The sequence below is a fragment of the Colobus angolensis genome, unplaced genomic scaffold, assembly GCF_000951035.1.
Source record: "Colobus angolensis palliatus isolate OR3802 unplaced genomic scaffold, Cang.pa_1.0 Scaffold479, whole genome shotgun sequence".
Lineage (NCBI taxonomy): Eukaryota > Metazoa > Chordata > Mammalia > Primates > Cercopithecidae > Colobus > Colobus angolensis.
In genome coordinates, this window is record NW_012118254.1 from 759995 (window position 1) to 775439 (window position 15445).

The window sequence follows — 15445 nt, forward strand, 5'->3', positions numbered from 1 at the left end:
TGCTGTAAAGTCAAGAGACAACAGGTGCTGGTGAGGCTGTGCAGAAATAGGAATGCTTTTACACTGTTGGTGGGAGTGTAAACTAGTTCAACCATTGTGGAAGACAGTGTGGCGATTCCTCAAGGATCTACCAGAAATAACCATTTGACCCAGCCATCCCATTACTGGGTATATACCCAAAGGAATATAAATCATTCTACTATAAAGACACATGCACATGTATGTTTATTGCAGCACTATTTACGATAGCAGACTTGGAACCAACCCAAATGCCCATCAATGACAGACTGGATAAAAAAAGTGTGGCATATATACACCATGGAATACTATGCAGCCATAAAAATGAATGAGTTCCTGTCCTTTGCAGGGACATGGATGAAGCTGGAAGCCATCATTCTCAGCAAACTAACACTGGAACAGAAAACCAAACACTGTGTGTTCTTACTCATAAGTGAGAGCTGAACAATGAGAACACATGGACACAGGGAGGGGAACATCACACACTGGGGTTTGTCAGGGGGTGGGGGGCCAGGGGAGGGAGAGCATTAGGACAAATACCTAATGCATGCGGGGCTTAAAACCTAGATGATGGGTTGATAGGTGCAGCAAACCACTATGGCACATGTATAACTATGTAACAAACCTGCACGTTCTGCACATATATCCCAGAACTTAAATTAAAAAAAAAAAAAAAAAAAGAACTGCCCAAGACTAGGTAATTTATAGAGGTTCTGCAGGGCTAGGGAAGTCTCAGGAAACTTACAATCATGGCAGAAGGGGAAGCAAAGATGTCCTTCTTCACATGGCAGCAGGAAGAAGTGCAAAGTGAAAGGGGGAAAGTCCCTTATAAAACTATCAGATCTCATGAGAACTCACTATCATGAGAACAGCATGGGGGAATTGCCCCTATGATCTAATCACCTCCCATGAGGTCCCTCCCCTAACACGTGGGGATTACAATTTGGATTACAATTCAAGATGAGATTTGGGTGGGGACAGAAAGCTAGACCATATCAGGGATGAAGATGGAAGGCTATATAATTACTTGTTCTCACATGCAAATTTCTAGAGGGTTCATCCCTTCTCATCAAATGAAAGAGAATTTTTAAAAACTTGTATTGCTTAAAATATTTATTTATGAATATGTGTGTGTATGCATTGCTTTTGCCACATCACCAGGCCTAAAGGAGTAAATTACACTTGTTGGGCTCTCTTTCACTGAAGATCTACCTGCTTCCTTTTTTTTTTTTTTTCTTGAGACAGAGTCTCACTCTGTCATACAGGCTAGAGGGCAGTGGCACAATTTCAGTTCACTGCAACCTCTGTCTCTCAGGTTCAAGTGATTCTCCTGCCTCAGCCTCCTGAGTAGCTGGGATTATAGGTGCGCACCACCACACCTAGCTAATTTTTGTATTTTTAGTAGAGACGGGGTTTTATTATATTGCCAGGCTGGTCTTGAACTCCTAGCCTCAAGCAATCTGCTTACCTTGGCCTCCCAAAATGCTGGGATTACAGGCGTAAGCCACCTGTGCCCGGCCCTACCTGCTTCTAAAATTGAATGATAAGGAACCTGGAGTCCCAGGTGGAAGATAAATTCTAGATGACTTATTATAATGAAAGAAAAACCAATCATAATTAAAACATCTCTTCTTTAAATATTAACAGTAAAAGTCAATAGTGAAAGGAAACATTTCCCTTAAATGCCCTTTAGTGATGTCCCTTGGTCCTCATACCATTCAACTGGTATTGGTTGAACAGCTTAGCATGAATGGAGAGTCTCTACCCTTTATGCAGATATGGCCTTCCACGAGGACCAAGAGGTGGTATAAATTTTGCCTATAGTTTAAAAATGCATGATGTTAAAAATTTTTACCTATACTCATCTAAAACAACCACATGAAAAATATGTAATTCCATGAGAAGACCTCTATAAAATAACATGGGACACTATTCACTTTCTAAAGTAGGGAGTCAGGATTTTCTCCGTTGAAAATGAAGGGAAAGGTGGATTTACAGAATCTGCATGTTTTCAAACTTTAGGAATTGAAACCCTAAGAAGTTAATTCTGGCAATATTTATTCTTGTTTTCTATCTATAAAATTACAAATTAAATCCTTGGGATTAAACAATTCTTTTTTTGGGCAAAAATCTAAGTTTCATCTTCACAAACAAACACAAAGGATTGCATATACTATGGATCACATGGTTCATTTGCATAGTTAAATGGTTTCTATTTTGGGGAGGGGATTTTCTACAATCCCCTGAGATACAGCTTTCCAAGAAGTCCCAGGGATGGTATTTTTTTCTTTGTTTGCAACCATTAAGTTTCTCACTTCCATGTGACACTTTGGGGAAAATGTAGTCAATAGTTAAGAGGCAGACAGATGTGGGTTCAAACTCAGGCTTCACCATTTACTAATTGTGAGACCTTAAGAAAGTCAATCTTTTCTCTAGTTTTCTCATATCTCATGAGAAATCAGAATGTATTACAATTCCCATTGTAAAATGGCAATACTAATAGCTACTTTTGTAGGTATTATAGATTGCTACAGGGATCAAATGAAGCAATATAAATGTTTAGTGTAATTACTGGCACAGGCAAGGGTTCCCTTAGAGCTAAGCTCCAGGGTACAGAAGCCTCATCTGCCTCATTTGCAAGTACCAGTCATAGAGTAGATAATACATTTTTTGGTCAAATGAATGAATAAAATGCTTTTATTATACTTAAAGATACACACACAACAATGCATGTCAAATGTTAAGCACAGCATCAGGCAAACAATAAACTATGTAGCTTGGTAGCTCCTCCCCCAACTCTCCTTTTTGTCGTGAATGTTTTTAAAACCCTATTGATATAGTTTGAATGTGCGTCCTTTCCAAATATCATGTTGAAATGTGATCCCCAATGTTGGAGGTAGGGCCTGGTGGAAGGTATTTGGGTCTTGGAGGTGGATCCTTCATGAATGGCTTGGTGCCGTCCTCATGGTAATGAGTTAGTTCTCACTTTATGAGTTAATAAGAGCTGGTTGTTAAAATAACCTGGAACTTCCTCCTTTTTCTCTTGCTCCCTCTTGTTATGTGATATGCTGACTCCCCCTTTGCCTTCCATCACGATTGTAAACTTCCTGAGGCCTCATCAGAAGCTGAGCAGATGCTGGCACCATGCTTTTACAGTCTGCAGAACTGTGAGCCAAATTAATCTCTTACTATTTATAAATAACTGTCACAGGTATTCCTTTATAACAATGCAAAACAGACTAACATACCTATAAAGTGACTTGAGGTGCTCAATTCTTTTATAGGAAGGTCAGAGTGGCTTCAGAGAGCTGAATTTTGGCCCCAGACCCCAGGAATTGATCCTATGCCTAAAATACCACTGACATGTATTTCAGAAGCAATGATAGAGTCTAAGAAAAATTCTCATGCCATAAACATATAATAGAAAGATACTATAGTTAGTATTAGTAATGTTTTTTTCTTCCTTGTTGGGTATCAGTGGGGGCTCAGTATAGACAGACAAAAAGATTCTACCCAGGAATAAAAACTTAGGCTTTAATGAGCTATTCCTTTAATGACTCTGCTGTTGTCCTAGAGAGCAAATCCTTTCTGGGTAGGTTACTCGGGTAAGGCCATTAACAGCAGAATTAATATTCCAGAGAAGTAGTTGAAGAGCTATAAAAGAAATATTTAAAATAGAAAAGTATAGTATTTCTCTCATAAAAGGAAAGAGGTACGAATCTTAAGTTGTTTATTCACTTCTGGGGTCTCTGAATTTTTTGTAAGTTAATAGTCTTTGATGGGGAAGAAATTCTGAGCTATACAATATGAGTCATAGAACTCAAGGCAAATAGGCCAAAGACCAAACACAAGTAGGTTCTCATTTTAATGACTACCATTATGAACTCTGGTTTACTAGAGTAAGGTTATTTCTCTGGTCAGGTTGGTAGCTCTAACTAGCAGAATTTTGCATTTATAGATATAAACACTGCTACTGAATTAGAGCTTAATGGAATCTTTTAAAAGTTCTATTTATTGAGAAGTCTGTTTAACAATGTATCTTCCTTTAGGTGAAATTACTAAGTTGAATAGTTGAATATTCTTAATAAAACGTGATTGTTTTTCAAAACTTCGAACTGTCAACTTCACCCATCTACATTACAAGCACTTTATATATGGTTTTCTTATGTGATATCTATTGATAATCAGATATGTAGTAAAGAATACTTTCTGGCTGTTAGGGCTATAAAATGATAGGTAGGATGAGAATTAAGAAGTATCGGCACAATTCTAAATTTCTTCATTTGAACTTCACATATGTCATGGAAGTTCAGAGTGGGCAAGTAGTTGGGTCATCCTGAAAGTTTTGAGATTTCAGAGTGGTACCCTACTATTTATCAAAACCTCCCTTTAAACAACAGCAAGGCCATAATTGTTAGTGTCCTTTTCTCTCAGAATCCTTAACTATAAATGCTCCCAAAGTTGTCAACAGAGACTTTTAGGTAACATTAAACATTATTAAGACTATCTCAGATTGCATTCAAATATATTATACTTAGAGAGCAAATAGGTTAAACATAGGCTGTGTAATATGTCCTGCTTCAGATGATAAAACTTGGGAATTAGCAAACCCTCCCTTTCACAAAGCAGCCTCCCTTTCCCATCAACCTTCATGGGTATATGCGTGTGTGGCCCAGGGATGGGGTAGTGGTGGGGTCAGGTTTAGGCCTTCACATACATAAAAAATATAGTATACCTCTATCATCTCTATACTAGGACTATAGGCTTCCATTTGAAGGAGGAGGTATGCTTACCAGAGCACTGTTGATAATGTTCCCTTATGCTGGTTAAAACAGGGCTCTACTTGTGATACCAACTCTAGCAGCTCCCATGAAAATTATGGAAAGCCTTTGGGAATGAGTGACCCTTGACCTTAGAATTGAATGATCTAGGGAGATCTCACTGTGAAATCTGTCATTTATATAAAATGGAACTTGAGATCTTCTGGTGTTAGAAAATTTTCATGTAAAGATTCCATGTCCAGTCTATTACAAAAAGAAACTCTAAGCCAATTTTTAAATGAAGGGGGTATGTTCAAGCTTAAACTAAAACCATTAAGTTCCTGTCTGATTAGCTGGCAAAGTAAAAAAGGCTACAGCAGAGGAAAAACCATTTTAGAAAGGAAAAGAGGAAGAAAGAAAGGGAGAAAGGGAAGAACTAAGGAAGAAAAGGAAGGAAAAGGAGAAAAGGAAAAGACAAGAAAAGGAAGGAAGGAAGAAAAGTAAAGGAAAGAAGAAAGAAAGAAGGAAAAGGAAAAAGGAACAATTCATGAGCAAACTAGAAATTGGGTGGCAAATAAAAATGAGAGCATCTTATAAGTGAACCAGCAATAAGAGGTCCTTTACATATCACAAGTAAGGAGTGAGTCAGAGAACCAGAGGGGTCATGAAATAAAAAGGATGACAAGGGGCCAGGCAAGGTGGCTCACACCTGTAATCCCAGTACTTTGGGAGGCCGAGGTGGGCAGATCACCAGGTCAGGTGATCGAGAACATAGTTGCTAACATGGTGAAACCCCGTCTTTACTAAAAATACAAAAAAATTAGCTGGGTGTGGTGGTGGGCGCCCGTAGTCCCAGCTACTTGGGAGGCTGAGGCAGGATAATGGCGCAAACCCGGAGGTGGAGCTTGCAGTGAGCCTAGATCGCATCACTGCACTCCAGCCTGGGCAACAGAGCAAGACTCCATCTCAAAAAAATAAATAAAATAAAATAAAAGGATGAAAAGAAGATAGTAGATAAATTGAATGACTTTTTATAAAAAAATTAAGCCATTCCTATGTGTAATATATCTTTTGAGGTTGGCAGAAGGGTCAGAGGTAACAATGGCAAATGTGCAAGAGACTGTTTCCAAGCCACACACCAGAAGTATTCAAAAGCATAATGCCTGGGACTGAGTGATCTAGTTACCAGGGCTGGCCCTCTGCAAAACTCTTGGCAAAGATCGCTGTGGTTTTTGGTACCCCTTTCCCTCTACTGCTCCATTATGCAATTCCTCCTCCTCAGAATACTCAGGGAGCTCATGCTCTGACCCCTTCACAATTCATTGTCAAGAATGGCACTGTGAAGGTACACCTCATCTCTACTACAAGTTTTTTTTTTTTTTTTAAATTAGCCAGATGTGGTATTGTGTGCCTGTTTGTCCCAGCCACTTGGGAAGCTGAAGCAAGGGGATCACTTGAATCCAGGAGGTCAATGCTACAGTGAGCCGTGACCACCATTGTACTCCAGCCTAGGCAACAGGGGAAGACTCTGTCCACCACCCCAAACAAGAAAGACTCTGTGAAACTATGGTACAGCAGGGGTGAGGATGAGAGGTTGTGCCAAAATTTCATTTTAAGGACTATTTCTAATTGTAGAATAAAAGTATGTTTCCTGTTAAAGGAATTTCAGGTATTAATCTAACAGATGAGAGAGATGGTTGGGCCAGGAAGCCTTCTTGGTACCCTTAGAATCACAGGTGCCTTCACATAATGCCCTGACCAGACTTGACTTCTGAAGGAAAGCAAAGGAAAAATGTTATTACATCTCTAATGAAAACCCGGAACCTGTTATTCTGGATGATCACTGTGTGGCTTGCATTGCCAGTGTGGGTCCACAGGCAAAGGGGCCCTCGGAACTATCAACTGATGAGTGTCTGGTTCTTTGGTAGGCAAGCTGGAAGAATTTTTAATAAATGCTAGCCTCCTGTACACAAAAGCCATCAATCTATTGGGATGCGAGTGGCATCATGCTTTTTGTAAAGGGAAATCATGTGTAATCTTCTACAGATCTTTTCCTTGGGTCTAAACTTACTTTAAAAATGCTTCTGATTAGGTTTGATACCAAGGCTATTTTTAAACACGAATTACCATGGGATTTAAAATATTTTTTTATCATGTAGTAGGAACTGGTCTACAGAAAAAAAAAGAGAAAATATAGGGTAGAAACAGATATTTTTTTCTGACTGAAGAAGGATAAATAGTAGACTTCCTTGGGGTTGGGCACTGGAAAATCCTCAAGCCTGCAGATAATACTCAGGTTTCCCAGGCAGGGAAATGCCAAGTTGATGGGAGATAAAGAAGATCTCAGGAGGTTTTATGATTGGCAGATAACCTTCAATAGGGGCATATGTAAGGTGATCCATTTAGGGATTTGTAAGGGGTACATGTAAGGTGATCCATTTAGGGTGATCCATCTAGGGAGCACTAGATATTACAAACTACACTTGCACGATGATGAGTGCTGACCTTTCAATTAAGACCCAGGATAGGGCTCTAGGAAACACTGTGACAGTGCACTGAAGAGAACAACCTAGTTTTGTTATGACAAAAAAAAAAAAAAAAGGGCAACAAAATCGGGCACTGTTAAGAAGGGTATTAAAACAAAAACAAAATAATTCTCCTTTTACATAGAACTGCAGGATATCTTTATTGGTAAAGTTACATAAGCAGCTCCGATCTGCACATCTCAAGAACAGAAGAGAGCTTAAGGGGAACAAAGAAAGGCAATTAAACCATTGATGGCAGGCTCCAAAAAAAAGGTTTTTTCAGTATGATAATACAGAGGTAGCCAGGAGACATGATCAAAATTATGAAGAGGCTTATGCTGCTGAATAACTGAATGATGACTTGGCTCACCAAATCTTTTGCGCTAAGAGGCACTTTTGAAGCATAAAGTTTTTATTTTTTAATAATTCTGCTTTGTTTATACAACTGCCAGTGATGATAGCCAGTGCAGGCAGGCTCCTTTGGGAAGAACCTCCACCAGAGGTTGGGAGAAATACGAGCTAAGTTGGGGAGGGATCTAGAGTACCTCAATTCCCATTACTTACCTTTGGTAATGTTGACTTGCTGACTTCTAGTTGGATTTGCTTTCTCTGCCACCACTTGTGCCTGACCAATCTCAATTTTTATGAATATGAGTTTAGCACAACCTCCTACCCCCATTCCATAGGGCTTTTCAACTCCAGTGGTCCACATATTGGCACCAATCTGTCTGCCTACGATTGTCCGTAACTTAATCCTTAGCCATGGTATAGAAAGAACAGGTATCTGACTCCAATTTTAACACAGCGGATAGAACGTAAGAATGCATGATGAATAATAATAGTCAGTTCTCTAATATTTACACCAGTAGAAGAAAGCACAGGTCTCCATAATGAACCCTGACAACTGAAATGAACTCTGTCAGGTTGATGAAATAACAGACATGCAGGTTTCTTTAACTAAGAAAGTAGCAAATAAGGGATTCTTCAGGATAGCCTAAAAGCTCTGCTCTTGGGATGGCCTTAATCATATTGAGTAGTGGGTAAGATCCAACCTGGAGCATGGCTCTGGTCCAACTGCTTGGCTCTGTCATACAGCGGATAGCTACTGATCAAATAGGCATAATGACCAGTATACAAAAGCTTTATAGGTATGTAGATGTTTTCTTTTACATTGTGCTTGTTTACATTGTGAGATGGGGGCCATTTAATCCTACAGAACTGCAGTCTACTTATTACTGGCTCAGTGTTACTGCCATACCTTTCACAGATCTGGTAATATTTTTCATCTTGTATGCCATCCTGAATGGGCACATTTACACTGTAGTACCGTCCCTTCCCTAGGCCAACATCAGACACGTCACCTGTTCCTATAAAAGAGAAGAGCACTATGATCAGTTATTAGGAACATGAGAACCCAGAAAACTTAAAGGATTTCCTGATAGGAATTCAGAAGACTGAAAAGATCAATTAGGAGAACAATCCTGAATGAATTAGTGATAGTTTCCAGGGAAAGAAATTAAGAAAAATAATATAAAGAAGTAACTGTTGTAAACAATCTTGGAGAAGCAGGCAAACCATAAGGAAACTGAAAAACCTTAGTTTTCATCTTACTGGATCAAATGAAAAAATAAGAGATTAACTCCTTTGCTTGGCTTCATGCTTTTTAGGTTGACATAATATCAACTTATCACTGTAATTATTCAGGATGTTAGGAGTTGCATGGGGTGTCTACTACTGTAGTAAGCATAAGTGATCTGTTGACAGCCCATAAAAATCACCTGGAGAAAGAAACAACTTTAATGTCATTCTTCTTGTTATTGTCACCTGAGGTAACCTGTGTTAAAATTTTGCATAGGACTGTAGCAATAAGGCATTAACAGCATGGAACTGTCCAAGTGTAAGAAACGTATAGAAGAATTTCAGTATTTAGTCATCAAATGTAATACTCAGTTTATGATCACTTGCCTGGGAAAAATCCCGGGGAGAATTTATGCAGGGACACAGTCATGACTTTGGAGGTGAAACTGAAGGCATCTTCTACACCTAACAGATAAAGAAACATCAAAATAATCACTTCACATATGGCATTCCTATTTTCAACATCTGAAAATCTAGAGCAGCTGTGAGAAGTAGGGTAGATGAGAAGGCAGCAATACAAAACTAACAAGCGGAGGAATAAAAGTAATACAAACCTCTGGTCTCTAATCTCATAATTACAAGATGAGGTAGAACTTTGGCCCCGAGTGAAGTTTGGGGGTTCCTTTTCAAACTCATGGAAAACTGTAACTGGACTTCCTTTTCCAAGCAATGGGATGCCTGGGCTCTCTTTGACAACCTGTTCTAAAAAGTAGGGAAGGGCGAGAGCCTAGAATTGAGGCATTATCAACAGAATTCAATAAGGGAAACTGGCACCATCTTACGAGTTGTATGTTTTGTTTTGTTTAAGTGGTTATAGTTAAAGTCTTGGGATTTTTTCCAAAGATGTGCAATGTGATAACCCTTTGAAAAATATGAACAATACAAATATTAGCCATTATATACCAAAAACATAATTATAAAGTGCCTCTCTATAATGCAGATTTGGTTATAAATAAGTAACTTATAGTACATCTTTCTGGCTAAAACATGGAAGGCTGAAAACAGCCGTGACCTTGTCTCCTAATAGCAGCCTCATAACAGTGTTTTAAAACCTGAAGAAAGATGGGGAAAAACTTTTCAAGAAAGGGGTCTGTTTTCCATTTTAACTTAGTTAGTAAACAATTAGAGGCCTGGGAGATTAAAGCTGGGATTTAAAGTAACCCTCACAAGCCTCTACGTATACAGGTAAACACACTGCCCACCTCCACCCCTTTCCTCTCACATATAGTCACACTGTGTTCAGATAATCAATCTGTAAAATGGGAGGACTATTAGCAAATTCAGGTACTGTCTTCTTTCTTACTTCAAACAAAAATTGTTTCTGTATTTATTTGATGTTTTCAGTGTTCACTACAGCCCCAGTGACTTAAAAAATATATTAACTCTATTTGTACATAATAGGTATGTTTGAATTTCCCAAGCCTTATGTTTTGCCCTAGGGAGGCAGTTAAAACCAGTTAAAGGCTCTAGGCAAAAAATATGAAGTAAACAAAATAAAACAAACAAAATAAATGAAAATAGTATTTCAACTTAGAAATGAAGTCTTAAACAAGGATAATTCATGAAAATCCTGATTATCAATCAATCCAGAAATGTACCAATTTACACTTGGACCAGTCATGTATGAGAGTTCCCAAACTATTGTTATTCTCTTTAATCTTAGGCAGAAAGAATGGTCTTGCTCTAATTTGCCTTTCTTTGAGTATTAGAGTGTTGAGCACCTTTTCATAAGTTTAGTGGCCATTTGTATTTCTTCTCATGGGAAATACCACTAGGCACAGTTATAAAATCATACTTAAAAAGGAGGTGAACACAGATAGGAGGAAGCTATGGACTTGGTGGGAAAGAGGAGAGTGGTTAGGTAGATGAAAGAAGGCAAGGATGGGGTAGGGGTGGCTAGTGAAGCCACTACAGGATGCTAGTCATGGAATCATGGAAGATTTAAAATAAACCAAATGCGTAAGAGTTTGGGGGTGGGGCAGGGGTCACTGTAAGGGAGGTGCTAAAGAGGGGAAATAAAATGAAATGAAACACACCATAAAAGTTGGCTAAAACAGGAAACTCTGAAGGGTGTAGAAATAACATTGCAAATGGAAAGAATGGTTTCAGGTGACAGTTTCGGTTCATTCTTATATGGTTCTGTAGAGTTGATTGTATTCTTAAACTCTGATACTAATAGTCTGAATTTCATAATCATTTATTGATCAAATATTTTAATGAGCCACTACTATATGCATAGTACTGCTGGTTCAAGGCGTTACATAAAACAGGAAGAAGTAAACAACTTGATCTCTGCTCTGAAGGAACTTATAGTTTCTATGGGAAGAGAAGACACAGACACATTAAAAAATTAATTAAAAATATAAGGCAATATGTAATGAAATATCAAATTGGTGGTACAAACAATACAGGACTTGAGAGGAGGGGAAGAACACTTGAGCGGGAGTGGTCAGAGCAAATTTGCTACTGTTGGAACTTGAATAAATGAGTAGAACTTGGGACAGTTGAAACAAAACTAAATTAGGAAAAAAAGGAGGCAAAGTCAGGGAGGTGGGAATAGTGAGACGTGTCTGGGAACACTGAGCCATGTCATAAATAGTGAGACATGTCATGAATAGTTAGACATGCTCATTGAGTAGTGTAGCCTGGACAGCAAGTAATGAGAGATAAGGGTGGAAAGATGAGGTGAGGCCTATTCAAGGTAGGCCTTGAAAGACTGGATAATGACCATGGACCTCACCTTGAAGACCACTGTATTTCAAAGTATGGCCTACAGAACAGCTGAGGTATTAAAACGTAGTTTCTTTGGTTCCTTGCCAGACCTACTAAATCTGAATATCTGGTGGATATGGCCCAGCAATCTGCATTTTAAAACAAACTTCCCCGGGTCATCCTGACGCACTTTCAAGTTTGAGAACCACTGCTGTAGGCCAGGGGTCAACGAACTAAGTGGCTAAATAGTAAACATTTTCGGCTTTGCAAACTACTCAATGTCTCTATTGCACATGCACACACATATGTACACACACACAGACACTTTTTTCAATATATTTTCTCTTTTATAACCCTTTAAAAATGGAAAAGCCATTTAAAAAATTTTTTTTAAGAGACAATGCCTTGCTCTGTCGCCCAAGCTGGAGTGCAGTGGCACGATCGTAATTCACTACAGCCTCGACCTCCTGGGCTCGAGCAATCCTCCTGCCTCAGCCTCCTAAGTAGCTAGGAATATAAGCATACAACACCAAACTCAGCTAATTTTTTTTGAGATGGGGGTTTCACTTTGTTGCCCAGGCTGGTCTCAAACTCATGGTTTCAAAGAGTCCTCCCACTTCAGCCTTCCAAAATACTGGGATCACAGGCATGAGCTACTGCACTTGGCTGGAAAAACCATTTTTGACCATTCTTAGCTTACTGGCCATACAAAAATAAGCCAAAAGTCAAATGCTACCCCTTGTTATAGGCAATAAGGAGTCTCTGAAGGCTTTTGAGCAAGGCTATGTTTTGCACTGGTTGAGCATTCAGATATTCAGTGAAAATGGTTCTCAAAGTAGTATATTAGTGGTTTTAACCTCTCTTCTCTCTGTCATCGTTTAATTTTCTGTCATCATTCCACGGTAGCATCCATGCAGATGAAGCTCTCTGGAAAGTTTCCCTCAACGATTTCATCCTTCTTTCTCTGTTTTGGCAGCAGAGCTGACCCTAACTTCAGACATATAATATTCTTTTCCTCTCTATGCCTTGATTATGTTAGTTTGTCTCAAAAAAAAAAAAATCCCTGGAAACAGGGAAATGGCAATCATTGATGTGAGGGAGGAGTATTTTTAAGTAAGAATTTATGGGATAAGTGTTCTTAAATAAATGGAAATACTACGTGTCCCAGACAGGATTTCTTAAAGAAACAGAATGTGGCAACTGTCACTGGAGCTCTACATTCTAGATGGAAAATACATAGGATGGTCAGATAAGTCCTGTCAGTGGAGACTTCTAAGAGAGGATTAATGGGTTAAGGCAAACTGTTAAGCGATTCTGCTATTAAACGTTAGGGAAGATGTCCTGTTTGTACGGCACTAAATATTTTAGCAATACAAAGAAACGATACAGATTCTGATCACTACACGAGTTGGCAGCCTATTGGTGAAAAAATTCAGAATGTTAGCCCATCATATGCCCATTCTATCTTGAGAAAAGCATCAATGAAAAGAGACAAGACTGTCATCTCTATAGATTCCCTTAGAACCAGTGGAAATGGCCTGAGGGAGGTTACTGAGCACTGGAGTAAACATTAGGTAAGATTTTCACTTCTTAACATTCTCTATTAGTTCTAGAGGTTTGCTAAAGGAGGAGAGAGGAGAGGAAATTACAGGAGCCTGGCTTGGGCAGCAAAGCAGGAATTGCATCAATTAGAGGAATCACTACACTACCTACTTTAAATTCTCAATTAGGAAAATTTCAATTATAGCAGACATTTCTACCAGTTGCCTAGAAGCAGCTTAACTGATAAAAACCTGCTGTCTTAGCAGCAAAGCATCTTTAAAACCAAAGGGCTTACCATCTCCATGGTGTAGATCCAAATCCACGTAGAGAATACGCTCAAATTTCCGTCGCAATCGTAATATTCCCAGGACAGCATCATTGAGATAACAAAAACCAGATGCTTCATCTCTGTAAGAAAACAAGTTGCTGTAGCCAACAGCCAAAAAGCAATCCAAGGGAGTCTTTACAGCCAAGGATCTAACCCTTGAGATCTAGTCCCCTAAAGTTCCCCCTTCTTTTAAGAAAAACAAAAATCCATCTACAAAGATTATAAGTAAATGACCCAGAATGATCAGGGAATGAAGGGTTTCAGTAAAGTAAATATTCGGGTAAACTGGTAACATTTTCCATTCATGATCCCAGATTTTCAAAGCATTAGAATATTATAACTATATTGAACAAGAGAGAACCGCCCTTCCCTGGATTTAGGAATCACTTCAAAAAATTTGTATACCCTGGGGTCATCACGAGGAACACTGGTAATCACTTACAGGACTTTTCTAGAATCTAGAAGAGGCCTTAAAGACAATCTTGCTCAGCCAGATGTTAGAGATTGGATTCTCTGTACTGACCCTATGACATAACCTAGAATTTTTAAAAAGTTAGTTTTGGCACTTGTTGCTCATAAAAGCTGAGTGTAGAACATACAAATGCATAATCTCCTGGGCAGTATAATGTGGTTGCCTGTCTGTAAATGCAGTTATTACAATGAAGAGTGAAGCAGTCTTTTCTAAAGTTGTTTTGTTTTCTTCACTAAAATTGTCTTCATTGACTTCACTGGTGTCCTTTAACTTTTGTGCTATCAGTGATATTGCGTCACTTTAACCCCTTGTCAAGGTTAAACTGCTCTTTTACTACACTTCCATCAAGCCTTGCTGATTAGATGTAAAATAACATTCTTTATCATCAAGAGTGTATTATAAGTTATTTTTAAGGCCTCATCCTAAATGCTTAATTTATTTTGCTTCCACAGACACTTCAAATATCCAGCCCATTTCTTCTGAGTTCTCCTTGAGATTGCATAGGCATAAGCAACAGTTAAAATGGCATCTTTGCTACTATGAGACTGTAAAGCTCTTTGTAGTGCCTACACAATGCATAAACTTCTTCATGAAATCTCTTCCATAATAACATTTCATATTCTAAATAATGCCCTGGTTCACAGGCTGAATCAATGACATGTACACTGGCAAGCAGAAGGCTGGTAAAAATATCTTTAGACACTGACTCTGCTTCACGATGGTGAACTCAGCAATCATCTAGCCAAAGAATAGCTTGGCCTTAGGTATGCAACCAGGTAGAGACCAACTAAAGAAAAAGATTTTTCCATCTATGAATTCTCTTTAAGTAAGGATTAAATATGTGATTTTGGAAGTTCTTAGATGCGAATGCTATTTTTCAATTATGAAAAGTTTACATTTTGTAAGTTTACTGCCTTAGCACATTAAAAAAAGAGATAATCTGTCATCCTTTTGAACATCAATAACTTTTAGGTAGATGGGACAGAACACTAAGTGCTAGGCAAAAAGAGGAGAGAGATGTGGAGGAAGAGTACAAATCAATACAAGACATACTTCCTTTCCTCACAGAACTTACAATTAAATTGGGGAGATGAGACATAAAACAAACAAAAAAGGCAACCAGAAATAATATGGCACATAAAGGAGAATACAGAGAAAAGCTACAGAGAAAATTGACAAAGTATACTCTTCTCATTGATAACATTGAGATTTGCCCGAGCCCTATGTTTTTGCAAAAACAGTGATGGTTAAGAAACCTTACACCCTTCTGTGTTATCAGAAATGGCGAACTGCAAAGGACCACACTGCCCTGGCATATTCTCTTTTTATTTTTATTTTTTATACTTTAAGTTCTAGGGTACATGTGCACAACTTGCAGGTTTGTTACATATGTATACATGTGCCATGTTGGTGTGCTGCACCCATTAACTCGTCATTTACATTAGGTATA

General features: G+C 38.5%; 1 protein-coding gene across 4 annotated transcripts in view; it reads right to left on the minus strand.

Moving 5' to 3' along the window:
* Positions 1-15445, minus strand: part of HDAC8 (histone deacetylase 8) — a 258223-nt gene that overhangs the window by 153395 nt on the left and 89383 nt on the right. For 3 of the 4 annotated variants that reach the window (XM_011958897.1, XM_011958896.1, XM_011958898.1), the window contains 3 exons: positions 13491-13603; positions 9269-9346; positions 8562-8670 (listed from right to left, as the gene is read on the minus strand). In XM_011958897.1, coding sequence (XP_011814287.1) covers positions 8562-8670; positions 9269-9346; positions 13491-13603 — 300 coding nt within the window. The remainder of the gene's footprint in view (positions 1-8561; positions 8671-9268; positions 9347-13490; positions 13604-15445) is intronic. The other variant, XM_011958900.1, reaches the window with a different exon arrangement.